We start from the raw sequence: 19205 nt of genomic DNA, 5'->3' as shown, positions 1-19205 counted from the left end.
CCTCCACATCCTTCAAGTATCTTGTCCAATGTCCCTTCCGTTGAAGCTAGCCCCATCTCCCTGAGCCTCTACAGGTCTGTCCATCATTCCACTAGAGCCCTGATCACTAGTACAGCTTTCCTTCTCCATCTTGCCCCCTTCCCCACAAGACCCTGAATCCCTGGGGGGCTCAGACAAAGTCCCATTTCACTCTGGCAGAAAGAAACTAATCAACCACAAAGGCGGAGGAACTGCCCAGTTACGGAGCCACAGCAGGATTAGCTGAAGGCACAGAGGCTAGTCGGTCAGTGATATGCAGGGAGTTGGGGGTGAGGGAGTGGGTAGTGAGAGAAAAAGGTGGGAACACCATAGTGGAGGAAGCATGGGGCGGGGGCTTGGAAGCCTGGGTGGGGAGCAGGAGGTGCTGCGACCCAGGGAGGGTGGGTGATTTTTTGTTTTTTTGTTTAATAGTTATTTATTTGGCTGTGTTCCTTGGAAGGAAAGTTATGACCAACTTTGCCAACCAAGGTCCGTCTAGTCAAGGCTATGGTTTTTCCCGTGGTCATGTATGGATGTGAGAGTTGGACTGTGAAGAAAGTTGATCGCCGAAGAATTGATGCTTTTGAACTGTGGTGTTGGAGGAGACTCTTGAGAGTCCCTTGGATTGCAAGGAGATCCAACCAGTCCATTCTAAAGGAGATCAGTCCTGGGTGTTCATTGGAAGGACTGATATTGAAGCTGAAACTCCAACACTTTGACCACCTCATGCGACGAATTGACTCACTGGAAAAGATCCTGATGCTGGGAAGGATTGGGGGCGGGAGGAGAAGGGGACGACAGAGAATGAGATGGTTGGATGGCACCACCGACTCTGTGGACATGAGTTTGAGTGAACTCTGGGAGTTGGTGATGGACAGGGAGGCCTGGCGTGCTGCGGTTCATGGGGCTGCAAAGAGTCGGCCATGACTGAGCGACTGAGCTGAACTGAATTTGCCTGTGTTGGGTTGCGGCATGCAACTCTTAGGTGTGGTATGTGGGATATAGTTCCCTGACCAGGAACTGAAGCTGGGCCCCCTGTATTGGGGTCAGAGAGTCTTAGCCAATAGATCACCAGGGAAGTCTCACCTTTTCTTTCTTTCTTTCCTTTTGTTTTGTATTTTTTATCTTTTGGCCACCCCAAGAGGCTTACAGGATCTTAGTTCCCCGACCAGGGATCAACCCATGGCAGTGAAAGTCCCTAACCACGGGACCGCCAGAGAATTTCTCAGGCAGTCGTGAGTGAGTGAGTGAGTGAGTGAGTAAAGGAATGAGTGCAGGACCCAAAGAGAGGAAGGAGAAGTGGGAAAGCCAGACTTACCTTCTGCAGTGAACTCCGGCTGGCCGGGGAGGGGTGGAGGAGAGACAGATGCTCTCACATGCTGCTCCCTACCCAGCCACCTGGAGTCTCGCAGGTTAAGGTGGGCTGGAGATGATGCATCAGGTCCAGAAGGGACCAGGGGACTGGGTGGCCTCCCCTTTACCCTGGGAGGGGGCTGACTGGATGCCCTGGGCCCAGGGCCAAGCTGCTGGGCTGCTGACTCAGGCCCTGCTGGCCAGCTCAGCATTCCTGCCCTCCCCACTCAGTTGGGGCTATTGAAGCTCTTTGTAGGGGGGTTAGGCCACTGGTCACACCCCTAAACCAGAGCCTTCGCTGCACTGAGGGCTCTGCTGATAGGAAGGGGGGCACACAGGCACCAGGGGCGTCAGTTGGAGAGTGCCCTGGACACCAGGTGCTACTCTGGGGGTGTCTGGGACCAAGGACAATCCAGGTAAGCTGACTAGGCTGGGTCAGAGAGGGGAGTCCAGGGGAAGGGAATTGCCTTGACCCTTAGGACTGAAGACCCTGGGACGGCGACACTTCTCATGACCCCCGGCTTGGGGAGGGGTCTGTCTCTCTGTTTAGGCCACATTGTGTACCTGGGGTGCTGCAGGGGTTCTGTGGGTTGTTCTGCCTCCCCTATCAGACTAGAGTATCCCTGTGCCAGGGTGGTTTCCCCACTGGGTTGAAGCCATCACAGAGTATAGGTTGGGTCTCGGTCTCCCCCACCAGGCAGGGACACGGGGTGGTTTGAAGCCTTGCCCATCAGACCCAGGGCTTCCCAAGCCCACTCTTTGTCCTCCTGAGCATCTAACCTGAGGATCGTACCTGGAGCCCAGTCCCAGCAAAACCACGGAGGACCTGCCCCCAAAGAGCCAGTGCTTCCTTAGATAAAGTGCCCCGCCTAGTCCCACCTCCTCCTCTCTTGTCTTTGCCCTCAAGCTGGGATCTGCACCCCTACCCCGAATCCTGGCTGCTCGGGCTGACACCTGTCAGATGTGCTTTTTCAGGTATGGGGGAGGGCCGGGCGCCATGAAGCCAGTGCGGGTTGTTACTCTCTGCTGGGTGCTACTGCTGGTGTCCAGGCTGGGGGCCACCAGGAAGGAATCCCCAGAAGAGGCCTCCTTCTACTATGGAAACTTCCCACTTGGTATGTCCACTCTTCAGTTGCTCTGTCTGTCTGTCCATCTGTCAGCTTGCCCACATGGGCTGACCTGTCAAGGAGTTTCGGTGTCTCAGCTTCCTTATAGGTAGGATGGTGAAGATGACTCCATGTAGTTGTTCTGAAATAAGAGTTCCTGACAGATTTTTAAAATTTTTATTGGAGTGTAGTTGCTTTTCAGTCTTGTGCTAGTTTCTGCTGTATAGCAAAATGAATTAGTTCTATGTGTACATAAATCCCTTCTTTTTTGGATTTCCTTCCCGTTTAGGTCACCACAGAGCACTGAGTAGAGCTCCTTGTGCTACACTGTAGTTTCCCATTAGTTATCTGTTTTATATATGGTGTTTACAGTGCCTGCTGCTGCTACTAAGTCTCTTCAGTCGTGTCCGACTCTGTGCGACCCCATAGACGGAAGCCCACCAGGCTCCCCCATCCCTGGGATTCTCCAGCCAAGAACACTGGAGTGGGTTGCCATTTCCTTCTCCAGTGCATGAAAGTGAAAAGTGAAAGTGAAGCCGCTCAGTCGTGTCCGACTCTTAGCGACCCCATGGACTGCAGCCTAGCATATGTTTTTAGTAAATGCCAATCAGAGCTAAAATAGTGCAGATAATGCTGTTAATGTATTATGTCTCTCCCCTCCCTCTGCCACACATGCTCCCACCCCTACCCCTAGGGAGACAGGGCAGGCTGCCAGAGAGGGGGCTTGTCCTGTGGTCCTTGAGGCATAGCCCAGGATCCCAGTCCCAGATGGGGAGTGGGAGAGGGTTCATGGCCCAGCTTGGGGTCTCCCCCTGCAGGCTTCTCCTGGGGTGTGGGCAGTTCCGCCTTCCAGACTGAGGGCGCCTGGGACCAGCATGGGAAAGGGCCCAGCATCTGGGACACCTTCACACACAGCAGGAAGGGGAACGTGCTCGGGGACGAGACAGCAGACGTGGCCTGCAACAGCTACTACAAGGTCCAAGTGAGTGATGGGTGTGCGTGCGCGTGTGTGACTGAGCATCACCTAGCGAGAGCTGGGGGGTGACATACTGGGGGAGCCCACAGGACAATGTCAACCAGGCGCTCTGCTGAACTCCCTCAACTCCGATGCAGCCGGGCAGGGAGGGGCTGGTGGTGACTGGGGCTTGGGGATATGGGAAGGTATGTGGGATGTAGAAGGAAAAGAAAGTAGGCTCCACCTGAGCCATGGCCTTAGTCCAAGGGATGGGCAGCTGAAGGGCTGAGGCCATGACCCCAGGGCCTACAGGCCATCGTGGCCCCTGTATGGGAATCGGCCCCATGGAGACAGTGGGACCAGCTCATCCTCTCTCCCTCTGCCCAGCACCCACTTTCCTCTCTGGATTGGGGGTCTAGAACCCTGGTGGATTTCTCAGAGCACCCCCATATCCTGCCTTTTACTCTACTCCTGGCATAGCCCCAGGAGGAAGCAGGGGGAGGTGGCATCACCCCCGTTGTGTAGTTGCAGAGCATGGCCAGGAGGCGCCCTGGCAGGGCCCGGCTGACCCAGCCTGCACCCACCCCTGTCTGCACAGGAGGACGTCGCTTTGCTGAGGGAGCTGCATGTCAGCCACTACCGCTTCTCCCTCTCCTGGCCCCGGCTCCTGCCCACGGGTGTCCGAGGTGAGCTAAGGCCACCCTATCCCTGCCTCATAGCAGCCTCTTTCAGTCATGTTGGCTTGGTGGGGACACCACAAGTCCTGGGTGGGGAGAACAGCCCACAAGCACAGTTTCCCCAGCAGCATCTCTCATGGGTTCCAAAGGTAGCTGGGCTCAGAAGTCCCCAACCTTTTTGTCACCAGGGACTGGTTTTGTGGAAGAAAAATTTTCCACAGATGGTTTTGGGGGATGGTTTTGGGATGACGCAAGTACATTACATTTACTGTGCACTTTCTATTTTTATTACATCAGCTCCATCTCAGATCATCAGGCATTAGATCCTCGAGGTTGGGGACCCCTGGCTGCACTCCCAGGAGTAGCTATTCCACCATCTGAGACCCAAGCGCTGGTGAACTGAGTGTGCCTTCAGAAAGCTCCAGGGTCCCAGCGTAGTGCACTTCAGAAAGCCAGCATCCTTTCTCATCACGTCCCCTTTTATTTCCCCTTCAGCTGACGGGGTGAACAGGAAGGGAATCCAATTCTACAGTGACTTCATCGATGCCCTTCTGAAGAGCAACATAACCCCCATCGTGACCTTGCACCACTGGGATCTCCCACAGGTGAGGCTGTGCAGGTTCAGAGGCCCAAAGGGTAGCTCAGTTCAGTAGGAGGGAGCCTGCTATGGGCACTTGGGATGGCCAAGGTGGGGGCAAAGCCTGGAGTCTGGGCTCTGGCTCAGGATAGGAAGATGGCAATCTTCCTATGCAGCAACCTTCCGTACTCCCAATACAGGAGGCACAGGTGTGATCCCTGGCCAGGGAATTAAGATCCCACATGCCAAAAAATATATATAAATTAATAAAAAGTTTTACAAAAGATGAGCACTCCCACCCTCCCAAGTGATCTCTGTAAGAACCTCACTGTTAGACATCACCATTCAAGAAGTTTTTTCATCTGTTCAACAAGGCTCCTCAGAGCCCAGCTGGCAGAGGAGTCGTTTATGTACCTCAGGGTTTATGTGACACAGGGTGGTGGGAGGTCAGAGGACAAGACATTGGCTTCAGGGAGGTGTGAGGGAGAAGATGGAGTTCCATCGACACTTTGGAGGGTTGGACATGAGGTGGGAGGAAGGCCTCTGAGCTGGGGCTAGGGGTGTAGAGCAGGCTTTGGGGAGGTGAACTGCAAACCACCTTCCAACTTCTTCCCTGGTTAATCACTGTCACTGCCCCTTTAGCATTCCCTCTCCAGTACTCTTGCCTAGAAAATCCCATGGACGGCGGAGCCTGGTAGGCTGCAGTCCATGGGGTCACTACGAGTCAGACATGACTGAACGACTTTACTTTCACTTTTCACTTTCACACGTTGGAGGAGGAAATGGCAACCCACTCCATTGTTCTTGCCTGGAGAATCCCAGGGACGGGGGAGCCTGGTGGGCTGCCGTCTATGGGGTCACACAGAGTCGGACACGACTGAAGTGACTTAGCAGCAGCAGCAGCAGCAGCAGCATACCCTCCAAGACGAGTTCACTAGGCAATCTTGATGGAACGATGAATCTTGGGGAAATCTTGCATGATGAGCAGATGCCTTTGGGTGGGAGAGAGCCCTGCCCTGAAGGAAGCAGAACTGCTCTCATGACAGAGGCTTCTGGGAGGTTTCTGAGATCCTGCATGGACCTCAAAATTCTAACCAGAGTTCCCACTCCCAGCATTGTGTCTTATTTCTTCAGAATTTATAATCAAGATTCTTTTCTCATGATCAGACCTCTTTCCTCTGGCAATTTTTCTTAAATACTCATTCTATACAGTTCCTTTTAAGCATGAGAATCTCAAACTTTCTCTGCTTCCTCCCTCTTGTTTGTATCAGGTATAATATGTCTCCATATTTCTTAACAGTTAAACACTGCCACTATCTTCCAGTCTTTTCTCTCTCTCTTCATTGGAGTGTAATCGCTTTACAAAGTTGTGATGTTGTATAAGTTTCTGCTGTACAATGAAGTGAATCAGCTACATATATATACATATGTTCCCTCCTCCCACCTGACCCATTCCACCCCCCTAATTCTTCAAGTTTTAATGCCTGAGACCCTGCATCTTTGCTCCCCTTTCCTCTAAACATCCTCTGTAGCTCCAATCAGCCAAGTTTCTTCCACAAACTTGGCCCACTGACCCCAAAAGTCTTTTCTGGAGATGGACCCCTAGGGCACCTGCTTCTCTCTCTGCCCCTCTGTTTGCAGCTGCTCCAGGCCCAGTACGGCGGGTGGCAGAACGTGAGCATGGCCAGCTACTTCAGTGACTATGCCAACCTGTGCTTTGAGGCTTTTGGGGACCGTGTGAAACACTGGGTTACTTTCAGTGACCCTCGGGTAAGCAGACCCCCTCCAGGTGGGAAAACCCACCTTCCAGCCAAGACTGCACCCTGTCCCTTCTCACGGGTCCTGTGGTCCCCACTTGCCATCCCTGCAGACAATGGCAGAAAAGGGCTACGAGACGGGCCACCACGCACCCGGCCTGAAGCTCCAGGGCACGGGCCTGTACAAGGCAGCACACCATGTCATTAAGGTGAGGTGGGTCCTTCTGGGAGTGAAGGCCGGGGTCAAGGTGGAGCGGTGAGCGCTAGTGACAGCTACGCCTGCCCCAGGGGCCCGGTCTGAGCCCAGTCCGCTGCCGCCTCGCACCCATGCACTGTCCCCTTCCCTTCCACACAAGAGCATCTACGAGGGAGTGGCCCATCCAGTGCTCCGCTGGACACTGCAGCCCGGATGCCAGGACTGCTCCCTAGAGCTGACAATCTGGCCAAGAGGCTGGAGCCCATGAGTGTGAACGCTTGTCACCTACAGGTCTAAACTGTCTTGCGGGGCATGGTGACAGGAGGAAAGGGGGGTGACAGTGAGCTAGCGGCGAAAATCTTCAGTGCATGAGCAGAAGTAAGAGGCGGTTGGTGAAGGACAGCAGTAGTAAGGGGTTAGGAGTGCTTGTCTGATAGCATGGACTTCAGAGGATCTGGAGTTTTTGGAGGAGGAAGGAGAAATCATTTGGAAGCAACAACGAAGAACAAGTGTCTGCCTTGCTGGTGTGAGGGGAGAGAATGGCGTCTGCTGGAAAGAGCTGCAGTGGCTGCAGTGGCCTGTAGGAGCAGCCAGGCTCAGTTAGGGCAAAAACTGAGGAGGACACAGAGGAGAGGCTGAAGGCCTGAGAAGCGGGGAGAGGAATGGGTCCCATTCCAGGACATATATGAGGGTCCAGGTGATGATGACTGGGGAATGCAGGCAAGGCATGATGGGGTGGCCCCCAATGGACTCTCAACAGAAGGTGGACACTCTGATCAACAAGGGCCCACTGGGGACATACCAGACCCTCAAATTCATGTCAGCAAGAGAACTTTCTCATTCCTTCCCTATTTAGCTTAGGATTTCTTTAACTGTGAATATTTAAAAGACAGAGCTCTGAAGACATCAGTGGGTCCCCGGGGGAGAATGTGGAGAGAAGGCAGGTTGGCACATTTTGCATTCTATTTCTCAAGACTGTTTCAGATATTTTCCTAATTTCCTGAGTATGTGTGCGGAAAGCAATGCCTAGTGACAGCACAGGACAACCAGGAACAAAACAGACACGTTAGCAAAAATCTTAGAAACAATACATAAGGCAAAGTGGTGGCTTATGTGTTCACGCCAGAGTTAGACCAAGTTTCCTCCATAGTACAAAGAAAATGGAGGTCAGAGGAAGGGAGACTATGGATTGGGCTAATCAGTGCTGGACTCATGAAAAGGATAAAACTTAAAATGATCTCCAGAGTTAGAAAGGAGAGAAAGCCCACCTTGGGTTGAAAGGGAGGAGAGAAATGGATAAGGTAGGCACCTCCAATGGACTCCGTTCCCTTTCAGGCCCACGCCCAAGTCTGGCATGCCTACAACAACACATGGCGCAGCCAGCAGCAAGGTGAGTCCTAGTATCAAGAGCACCGAGAACAGACTCGTGGCCGGCGGAGCAGTGCCATTCTGCCTGCCACCCTTTTCTTTCTCTTAAGGTCTGGTGGGGATTTCATTAAACTGCGACTGGGGGGAGCCTGTGGACCTCAGTAACCCCACAGACATAGAGGCTGCTGAGAGATACCTGCAGTTCTGCCTGGGCTGGTTTGCCAACCCCATTTACGCCGGAGACTACCCCCAAGTCATGAAGGACCGTATCGGTGAGCCATGTCACCTTTGTAGACTCCAGATACCACGGCCACAGTATGGAGCTCGAGTGAAGGGGCGGAAAGTCAGGGGGAGAGAACACACTGGGCTGGTTTGGGTGAAGCACTCAAGGGATAACCCAGCCCCCAAAGAACTGAGAACTGGTTATTTGAACTGGAAGGGTGGGGGACATCCAAACAAGTTTCTAGACCTGGAAAATGAGAATATCAGAATCCAGGGGGAAAGCAGTTAGCGGGTCTCTAAGCTGTTTTCTTCTGTGTTCCGTTATCCTGTCTTCTCCCCCCACTCCACCCCACCCAAATGCAGTGAAGTAGGGGTGAGGAGTCACAGACATGGTCTTGGGTGGACTCAATCCTATTGCTGGTTCTGTTTGTCCCTTGAGGAATACTTTCCAAGTTCTGGTTTCCACAGCGTCAGAGAAGAAAGACAATGCTATAATTTCAATGTTTTTAACTGCCACTTCATAGAAGACTCCAAATAAAATGGCTTGAAAAGTAGAGGATTTATCATCTTACCTGAAATCCAGAAAAGGGTGATCCACAAGTAGTTAACTCAGCCCTCAGAGATGTCTTTGGGAACCCAGATTCATTTCATCTTTCCACTCTGGCACTTTTAGCTAACTCATCATCTGCTTTCCAAGGCCACAAGACGGCTACAAGAGCTCCAGGCAACACATCTTTGTATATCAACACTCTAAAGCAGAAGAAAAGGGAATAGTACTATCATCTGTTTTTAAGAACAAGGAAACTCTTCCTAAGAAAGAGCTTCTACTTCCAGCTGACTTCCCTTTGAGCATCAGTTCAGTTCAGTTACTCAGTTTTGTGGGACTCTTTGCAACCCCGTGGACTGCAGCATGCCAAGCCTCCCTGTCCATTCAAACTCATGTCCATTGAGTTGGTGATGTCGTCCAACCATCTCATCCTCTGTCGTCCCCTTCCCCTGCCTTCCATCTTTCCCAGCATCAGGGTCTTTTCAAATGAGTCAGTTCTTTGCATCAGGTGGCCAAATTATTGGAGTTTCAGCTTCAACATCAGTCCTTCCAATGAATATTCAGGACTGATTTTCTTTAGGATGGACTGGTTGGATCTCCTTGCAATCCAAGGGACTCTCAAGAGTCTTCTCCAACACCACAGTTCAAAAGCATCAATTCTTCGGCACTCAGCTTTCTTAATAGTTCAACTCTCATATACATACATGACTACTGGAAAAACCATAGCCTTGACTAGATGGACCTTTGTTGGCAAAGTAATGTCTCTGCTTTTTAATATGCTATCTAGGTTGGTCATAACTTTCCTTCCAAGGAGTAAGCGTCTTTATTTCATGACTGTAGTCACCATTGGCAGTGATTTTGGAGCCCCCAAAATAAAGTCTGCCACTGTTTCCACTGTTTCCCCATCTATTTCCCATGAAGTGATGGAACCAGATGCCATGATCTTCGTTTTCTGAATGTTGAGCTTTAACCAACTTTTTCACTCTCCTCTTTCACTTTCAAGAGGCTCTTTAGTTCCTCTTCACTTTCTGCCATAAGGGTGGTGTCATCTGCATATCTGAGGTTATTGATATTTCTCCCGGCAATCTTGATTCCAGCCTGTGCCTCATCCAGCCCAGCATTTCTCATGATGTACTCTGCATATAAGTTAAATAAGCAGGGTGACAATATACAACCTTGACGTACTCCTTTCACGATTTGGAGCCAGTCTGTTGGTCCATGTCCAGTTCTAACTGTTGCTTCCTGACCTGTATACAGGTCTCTCAAGAGGCAGGTCAGGTGGTCTGGTATTCCCATCTCTTTCAGAATTTTCCACAGTTTATTGTGATCCACACAGTCAAAGGCTTTGGCACAGTCAATAAAGCGGAAATAGATGTTTTTCTGCAATTCTCTTGCTTTTTTGCCAGTGGCTGTTGGCAATTTGATCTCTGGTGCCTCTGCCTTTTCTAAAACCAGCTTGAACATCTGGAAGTTCATGGTTCATGTATTGTTGAAGCCTGGCTTGGAGAATTTTGAGCATGACTTTACTAGCGTGTGAGATGAGTGCAATTGTGCGGTAGTTTGAGCATTCTTTGGCATTGCCTTTCTTTGGGATTGGAATGAAGACTGACCTTTTCCAGTCCTGTGGCCACTGCTGAGTTTTCCAAATTTGCTGGCATATTGAGTGCAGCATTTTCACAGCATCATCTTTCAGGATTTGAAATAGCTCAATTGGAATTCCATCACCTCCACTAGCTTTGTTCATCGTGATGCTTCCCAAGGCCCACTTGACTTCACATTCTAGGTTGTCTGGCTCTAGGTGAGTGATCACGCCATCGTGATTATCTGGGTCGTGATCTTTTTTGTACAGTTCTCTGTCCCCTTTGTGCCTCAGGGGACAGGATTGTCACCAGCCCCAAGGTGCCCTAGACTACCAGGACTAGAGCCTCAGAGGCTGGGGGTGGGGGAGGGGGGACTGAGACCTACAGAAGGATGTAGCCCTCGGAAAGAGGGTGAGAAGAACATGGAAGCAGACCAGCATGGGACTACTGGGCAGGCAACCAGCAGTGTCTGGCCAGTCTAAAACATGTAATTGTGATTTGGTTTCAGCCTCCCTAGAAAAAGCAATGATGACAGTGAAATAGATTAAAATCTCACACATCAACATTATTTTAATGTTTGACTAAGAATGTTTGCATCAACGTATCAAAAATTTCCCCTTCTAAAGGGGAACTTTATCAGACCATTTGTCAGACTTCTCTAGAAGAGTTGGCAGCAAGTTCTAATTCCAACTCGGTCACTAACCAGTGAGTGATTCTGGGCAAGGTGCTTCACCTCTTCCTGTCTCAGTCTTTATCATCTAAAAATGAAGGGATTACAAATTGTTAATGTGGCCACATTGAGAATGCAAGTTTTGCTTCCATTGTTGTTATTCTATTAAAGTGGTGAGTGAGACTGGTAACAATTTTTGCTAGGCTAATGAGTAAAAATTGGATATAACAAGACTTTTCAATATTAGAAAAGATGAAGGAATATATATAGGATTGTACTTGCTATCTTTAACTTCAAGGGTCCTAAAATAAATTGTTTGAGGAAACTGGATCTCAAAGATTATAGGTGGGGAATTTTGAAGTGTGTACCTATTCCAATGGAGATCAAAGAGGCCCAACTAAAAGAACTGTGGGCTGACTGACATGACGGCTGTGGATTGAGCAAATCTTTTTGAAAGGGCTGTATTATCTTGGAAATTATGACTGGAGGAACTAAGGTGATTGCCAGTGGAAAGAACCAGAACATGTGGAATTCCTTGAAAATGTATTGACTTAAATAATTTTGCTATGTCATACGTTAAAAAAAAAAAGTCTTTACAGTTAAAAAAAGTGATTAGAAGGGATTAGAGAAAATAATCTCTAAAAATCTTTTGACAACAACCAGTTCTGTGACACATCTGTGCATATACACTCAAAATCTTGAGAAAATCATTCCTGAAGATGTGTAAGAAAAAAGCCCTTACATGGGACAGTGCCCACATGGAACATTCCTACAGACACACCCCATCATTCCCACACTGTGTTGGCTCTCTCAGGACCCTCAGAAACCACTGCAGGCGCCACAAGATCGTACTAAAGAGCCAAACTGATTACTTATCCTAGAGAAGTTCTTGGGCTTCAAGTTCTTGGGGTCTAAACCTAGACCCCACCAACTCCAACTCTGATAATTCAAGTAAGAACAGGGCTCAATTTTTCCTTTATACAATGTGGGAAAGAAGGATCTTCTAAGTAGTTTTTTCTTTTTCTTCCTCCAGCATTATTGACTATAGTTGACAAAACAGTTCATATTTTCTTTAGTAGTGAAAGCACTCTGCCTGAAATCTCATTCGCAAATTACTCCCAGGCATCTCTGAAGCATTCATTCCCAATAAATACATGAAGAAAGGTAATTCTAGACCAGTACTGTGCAACAGAACCTTTGGTGATCATGGAGATGTTCTACATGTCCTATACCTGAGCTGTTCAATACGAAAGCCTGTAGCGAGTTGTGTCTATTTAAATTCCAATCAAACAAAATTAAAAGTTCAGTCCTTCAGTGTGACTGAGTTGAAGATGCAGTCACTTTAGCCATACTCCAATAGCCACATGTGGTGAGTGGTTATTGTAGTAGACACCACAGTGACAATTCCTATGGTTTTTCTCAAGTTCCTAAATATAACCGAAAACAGTAACGTTTGATATTTAAATGGATTTAATAATACAGTCTTTTCACTCATTTAATCTAAACCAGTAACCTCTTTGGAAATATTTTTATGACTGCATTTTTAGTTATCAACTCATAAAAATGTTACTTTCCTTTATATCTTGACTTAAACTTTTCTTGAGTAGTTTATACGAGGACATGTTTCAAAGTCTATCTTTTAAACATCTAGTTGTAGTTCCCAAAAAACACAGAATGAAACAGAATGATGTAAAAACATGGATGACGGTGAGGGTCATGACAGTGAGGATGACAGCCGTTTACAAGCTTTCTATGAATCAAGTCAACCTGAGCTCTCATTTTATGTTTTGGAGGCAGCAAATTTCTGACCTTAATTTATGTCTTTCATTAAGCCTCAAACTATGGAACATGTATGTCTCTAAAATATTTCTTTTTTTGAACATAATGGTGAACCTACCCTTAGGATGGTGCGAACATGAATGTTAGTGTAGAAAATTAAAAAAAAAATTTAAGTATAAAAAAGTGAAAAAGGTTAAGCTTCCTTCCCTCCCTTCCCTCACTGTTCCTATCCTCCCCAGAAGGAAGTACACTTTCAGAGATGGATTGTGCACGCATAAGCAAAACCACTGCCGCTTGGTATGTGTACATACTTATGTATCATAATGCTCTGCCTGTTTCACTCGAGCATCCATCTTAGCATTCATCTATGCTGGTCTATGAAACGCCGCCTCATTCATTCCAGCGGCTGCAGTGTGGTATTGACGTAACACATCCCATCACTTACTTACTAATCAGTCTCTCCTGACAGACCTTCAAGTTGCTTCCAATCTTTTGCTAATGAAGATCCTTGTACATACATCCTTTTACATGAGCAGCGTAGGATAAGTAGATTTAGGATTGGCCCGTGAAAGGACATTCGCTTTTATAATTTTGAAAGCGAGGACATTGCCCAACACAGAGGCGGTGCCAGCTGACACCACCACAGGCCTGAACGTGACTGTCTCTCCCCCACTTGCCAGAGTACCACTGGCCTCCAGTTCCCTTCCAAGAGGCAAACAAAATTACCAATTTTTGATGTAAGGAATAACCTAGTTCTACTTTTTTTTCCAGATAGCTGCATAATTTTCCATACACCACTTCCTGAGTTAATCTGTGAAAATATTACTTTTAAGCAATATGAAATGAAAAAATTTTGGCTAGCATTCCAATGACAAAATTCCAGTTTGAAAGGCTAAGATTATAATTTCCATGCTGATGCATTCCAAAGCCCAGGATCTGGATATTGGCTTTCATGTCAACACACCAGTATCATCGTGGTACCTGACAATAGAATGACTGTGAGAAAATAAAACTTGGTTAAATTCTACTTTTTTCTCTCATTAGGAAGAAAGAGTGCAGAGCAAGGCCTGGAAATGTCGAGGTTGCCAGCATTCTCACTCCAGGAGAAGAGCTACATTAAAGGCACATCTGATTTCTTGGGCTTAGGTCATTTTACGACTCGGTACATCACGGAAAGGAACTATCCTTCTGGCCAGGGGCCCAGCTACCAGAATGATCGTGACTTAGTAGAATTGGTTGACCCAAACTGGCCTGATCTGGGATCTAAATGGCTATATTCTGTGCCATGGGGATTTCGGAGGCTTCTCAACTTTGCTCAGGTGACTACATTAAGCTGAAGGACATTTTTTACCTGAATTCATGCTTTTACAGCATAAGCTCAGGTGCCTACACTTTAAAGTTAATTTGAAAACCCAGTTACACTTCAGAAGCTACTAGATACAGGCCTTAAAGAAAGACTAATGTGGACTTTCTTGGTGATCCAATGGTTAAGACTCTCAACTTCCATTGCAGGGGCACAGGTTCAACCCTTGGTCAGGGAACTAAGATCCCACATGGTACACAGCATGGCCAAGAAAAAGATGAATGTCTACTAATAATCGTATATAGAGATCATATACATGGTTGTCATCATATATAAATTCATGTAATATGCATATATATCATATATACCAATATATGATTACATGTGATACAGATACTATATACATTTAAAATTTCAAAAATCTCATACTTCTTTTTCTGCCCTTCTCACCTATAATGGAATACATGGACAAAAATAAGACCTGAAGCATATTTTCTCTAAAATGATGGCTTGTCAAGAAATGAATTCTTCTGAGACTTCCCTGGTGGTTCAGTGGTTAAGACTCCATGCTTCCAGTCCAGGGATGCAGGGAGCACAGGTTCAATCCCTGGTCAGGGAACTAAGATCCCATTTGCTTCATGGTGCAGCCAAAAATAAATATATACATATATATATATAAATTTTTTCTATATGAACTTGTCTTGTGCATACATTCATCTCTAAATAAACAAGCTAACTGGCATCTACTAAATGCCAAACATGCCCAATTAGAATATGGCAGGCTTCAATATGTGTTGCCATGATTCCTTTCAGACTCAATACGGCAATCCACTCATATATGTGACAGAAAATGGAGCGTCTCAAAGATTACACTGTACCCAATTGTGTGATGAGTGGAGAATTCAATATCTTAAAGGATACACAAATGAAATGCTAAAAGGTAAGATACAAACTGTCTTCACTATCTTTTCATTCAACTTGGGCAAAACTTGATAACACAATTGATTAAAACTTTCTAAATCTCATAAATGAAAATATTTAAGGTTATCTTCACAATACTGTTTTTCAAAGAAAATAAAACATATTCAAAATGGAATAAAATGTCGTTGCAGCTATCAAAGATGGTGCTAATGTAAAAGGGTATACTTCCTGGTCTCTGTTGGATAAGTTTGAATGGGAGAGAGGATACTCAGATAGATATGGATTCTACTACATTGATTTCAACAAGAAAAATAGGCCGCGCTATCCAAAGGCTTCAGTTGAATATTACAAGAGGATTATCACTGCCAATGGGTTTCCCAATCCAAGAGAGGTAGGAATAATTCTCAATGTTATTCTTTCTGGATTTTAGAACTAGGTAACTGGAGTACAGAGTTTAGCAAGCACCTCACAGGGGTATCTGGGAACAGAGCCCGGTGTTTTTTCCCCTCCTTGCTTATTTGCTTGGAATGGGGGTAAGGACAATGCAATCCTAGTACACAGAGCATTAAGAGCAGACTAGGGTTATTAAAATTTTTCACTTCTTTTCCCACCAAATGGCACAGCAATACAAGTGCACTGTTTCCAAAATGAGATTAAAATAATAATAAATATTCTGTAAAACCTCCCATTTTCTATAACCTACACATTTTTCTAACAGCTGTCTATTCTCTATGCTGTTGCACCCAATGGCAGGGAATGTAAGTTGTAATTTAGAGTGTCTTAATTCTTTGGAAAAAATCTCACTTGTTCATCAACATTCTTTTAGGGTGAGCCTAGTTGGACTATAAATAGAAGCAGTGACTGATAGTTATCAGGTATTCACTATTTCTGCATTAGTAGAAAAGACAGTAATTGCATTATTAGAAAAAGATAGATTATAAGAATAAAAACTGTTCTTTGGCTCCCTCACAATGATGCATAGGTATTCAATAAATATTAACTGATTTAAACTATAAGCAGATTCTTAAAAAAAATTTTACCCCACTATTCCAAAAATGATTTCAAACAGTGCAAACAAACATAGCCTAAGACTTTACTTACCAAGTGGGTTTTTATTAGGTGGAAGGTTGGTACTTCAAAGCCTTGGAAATTTGCTCTATCAACAACCAGATGCTTGCTGCAGGTGAGTTTAATTCTTTGATAAATAAACCACGTAATTAACATATGTAGTGGTATTACCAAAATCTCAAAATGTGGACAGACCCACCTTAAGTCAATCTTCCAAAATCATAATTAGAAATGGACTTTTTTCCTTTAGTTTGAAGCAATGTCAAATTTCTATCAGCATTTAAAATATTTTCTAAAAAATCTACCATGAAAAAGAAATATTTTTATCTACTCTAGTTTGATTCTGAATCATAGTGTAAAAGCATCTGCCTACAATGTGGGAGACCCTGTTTGATCCCTGGGTCGGGAAGTTCCCCTGGAGAATGAATTGGAAACCCACTCCAGTATTCTTGCCTGGAAAATCCTGTGGACGGAGGAGCCCGATAGGCTACAGTCCATGGGGCTGCAGTCGGACACGACTGAGCGACTTCACTTCATTGTTATAGTGGGCTGTTGGAAGGAGGGAGAAATTCAACCATTCTACCAAATGGAATGAAGAAAAATCCACGAACACTCTAGACATTATATTCACTTACTCAGCAAGTAATTATTAAACAGTCACTATTGGCTCAAGGGTGTTTTAAGCCCTGGGGACATAGCAATAAACAAAACAAGGTCCTTGCTCTCGCAGAAGGCATTTCTATTGCAATAGGATCTAAAAGTGTCAGAGATGTAGAATAAGCAGGATAGTGAACATGCATCAAGAAATGCCAACGCATATCATCTGTTTCTTTGTAGTTTGTTTTCATGTGTAAGGGGCTTCCTTTGTAGCTCAGTCAGTCTGCCTGCAATGAAGGAGACCTGGGTTCGATTCCTGGATCGGGAAGATCCCCAGAAGGAAATGGCAACCCACTCCAATACTCTGGCCTGGGAATCCCAGGGCCAGAGGAGCCTGGCAGGCTACAGTCCATGGGGTCAGAAGAGTCAGAGATGACTTAGCAACTAAACCACTATACATAAAGGCAACGAGAGAAATACACTTCCTGTTTTAACAATTTTTTTTTTTTTACTGTTATGCACATTTAACAAATTCATCTTCAATGCGGTATCAGAGGTGGAAAATGCTAGCTCAAATCCTACCAACTCAGCTATTTTTACAGGCCAATATACCACTGTCCCCTCCCCCCTCATCTAAATAATCAAGCAATATTAAAGATGTATATTCCATTAAATTAAAATAATACAGAAACATGATGCAGAATTTACTACTGAGCCCACAAGCTCCATGAGAATAGATCTGTGCCTTGTTTATCTCAGTAACCAAGGGTACCTGGCACAAAAACTAAAAGCAGGCATTCCATAAATGTCTACCACAATATTAATGCACATGAAATAATGTTTATCATTTAACTCTTAGAATTATTTAGCTATGGTAAGAATTACCATAAAAATTTTCAGTATAGAAATTCCTATAACTCTTAAGATATACAATCACACCTTTTAAAGGCTGCAAATATTTTTCAAGGAATTTTTTTTCCTAAATCCCTCCAATGAGTCCACGGCCATACAATCCTGAATGTACCCAATATCATCTAAATCACCCCAATGAGAATATAGAAGCTGAGGAATGTGGCTGCTAATATTCTGAGTAAGCACAAGCATTGACATACATGTAGACTTTATTATAGTACTGAAGAACCAAAGTCAGCATTCTTTATCCATATTTTCTAAAATATCTTACGAAGCCCTTACACAATTTTTTATAACATTTAATAGACCAGGTTCTCTTTTTTATAGCAAATGAGAATTAGCAAGTGTGATGATGCCATGTTCCAAGTTTTTCCGGAAAGCTGAAGCTTTCAGGATGAAGCTGCATTCGCCTTCTCATCTGCTATATTGGTCTCGCCCCACACTGCAGAGCCCTTGATAAGTTACATGCAGATCGTGACAGAGATTGTGGTACCAACAGTCTGCACCCTCTGTATACTAATCGCTGCAGTTCTCCTGATGCTTCTCCTGCGGAGTCTGAGCTGAGACATGGTCACCCATTCTGCAGCTGCGTCTTTCAGAGAAAACCATCAGAATCTTCTTCGGCATTTTTCTCCTTTTTCTCCTTTAAAGGTTCAGGCACATCTCTGTTTTCAGGTTTTGTGATAATTACCTTCCCATTACCTCTGTCCATTTTTTTTTTGGGGGGGGTAGTTTGAGCTAGGATTTAAGAATTAGAAAATTAAAGAAAGTGTAAATGAAATAAAAATCACCTGTAATCTCACCCTTCTCAAAGTCAATGTTAGCATTTTGCTGCATATTATGCACTGATTTTTATTTTGCAGAAAGGGATCATACTGCAGAAATGGTTTTATGATTTATCTCATTTTAAAATCTGTCCTGGGGACTTCCCTGGTGGTCCAGTGGTTAACACTTCTACTTTTCACTGCAGTGGGGTGCAAGTTTAATCTCTGGGGGTGGGGGGGAGCTAAGATCCCACATGCCTTGTGGCCAAAAAAACTCAAAAACATAAAAATAAAAATAAAAAATAAAATCTGTCTGGAAATATTATTTTAATGTAGAAATGATGACCACATCAGGACTGCGCTACATATGACAGACAAAGCCAATCCTTTAGATAACAACGCTTTCAGGCAACCATGCAAAAGCACCAGATGTGGACCAAGTAAATGAGGATGTATACTTTCCTAAGAGAAATTTTCTTAGGCTAAATGAGTATCCTTTCTTCACTGAAATACCTCAAAGAAATATTATATACTCAATTCATATATCTTCTCTGTAACTGGAGAGTTTTTTAAAAGTCCATTTTATTCTTAACTATGCTGCTGCTAAGTCGCTTCAGTCTGTCCGACTCTGTGCGACCCCATAGATGGAAGCCCACCAGGCTCCCCCATCCCTGGGATTCTCCAGGCAAGAACACTGGAGTGGGTTGCCATTTCCTTCTCCATTAACTCTGCTAAAATGCTAAAATTAATATCTATTTATTGGGTATAAAACACAGCTTAAGAAAGAATGTTAAGGACAACTCATTCACTGTCTTATTCTATTTAGTATTTGTGA

The 19205-nt window shown here is 45.4% G+C and overlaps 2 protein-coding genes across 6 annotated transcripts in view; one reads left to right on the top strand and one right to left on the bottom strand.

Moving 5' to 3' along the window:
- Positions 1-2368: 2368 nt before the first annotated feature.
- Positions 2369-18170, top strand: LCTL (lactase like). 3 transcript variants are annotated; one of them, XM_055436627.2, is made up of 13 exons: positions 2369-2486; positions 3296-3459; positions 4031-4118; positions 4605-4714; positions 6328-6456; positions 6557-6652; positions 7975-8029; positions 8118-8279; positions 13850-14124; positions 14922-15048; positions 15221-15420; positions 16149-16212; positions 18055-18170. In XM_055436627.2, exons 1-13 carry the CDS (start codon positions 2369-2371, stop codon positions 18168-18170), a joined length of 1704 nt encoding a protein of 567 aa, XP_055292602.1. The 3 variants fall into 3 exon arrangements, with proteins under 3 accessions (XP_055292602.1, XP_088696052.1, XP_088696053.1); XM_088839926.1 differs by lacking the exons at positions 2369-2486; positions 3296-3459; positions 4031-4118; ... (1 more) ...; positions 15221-15420; positions 16149-16212 and having other exon boundaries at positions 6198-6456; XM_088839927.1 differs by lacking the exons at positions 2369-2486; positions 3296-3459; positions 4031-4118; ... (2 more) ...; positions 15221-15420; positions 16149-16212 and having other exon boundaries at positions 6198-6456.
- The window catches only part of ZWILCH (zwilch kinetochore protein), a 42918-nt gene continuing 40889 nt past the window's right edge, over positions 17177-19205 (bottom strand). For all 3 annotated transcript variants that reach the window (XM_055436626.2, XM_055436620.2, XM_088839928.1), the window contains exon 19: positions 17177-18344. The gene's annotated coding sequence lies outside the window, so the exon portion shown is untranslated. The remainder of the gene's footprint in view (positions 18345-19205) is intronic.

The sequence above is a fragment of the Moschus berezovskii genome, chromosome 9 (genome assembly GCF_049115385.1).
Source record: "Moschus berezovskii isolate FMDL1 chromosome 9, NW_MosBer_1.0, whole genome shotgun sequence".
In the NCBI taxonomy this organism is placed as follows: Eukaryota; Metazoa; Chordata; class Mammalia; order Artiodactyla; family Moschidae; genus Moschus; species Moschus berezovskii.
Note: the sequence above shows the minus strand (reverse complement) of the source record. Positions and strands in the feature narration are given on the sequence as shown.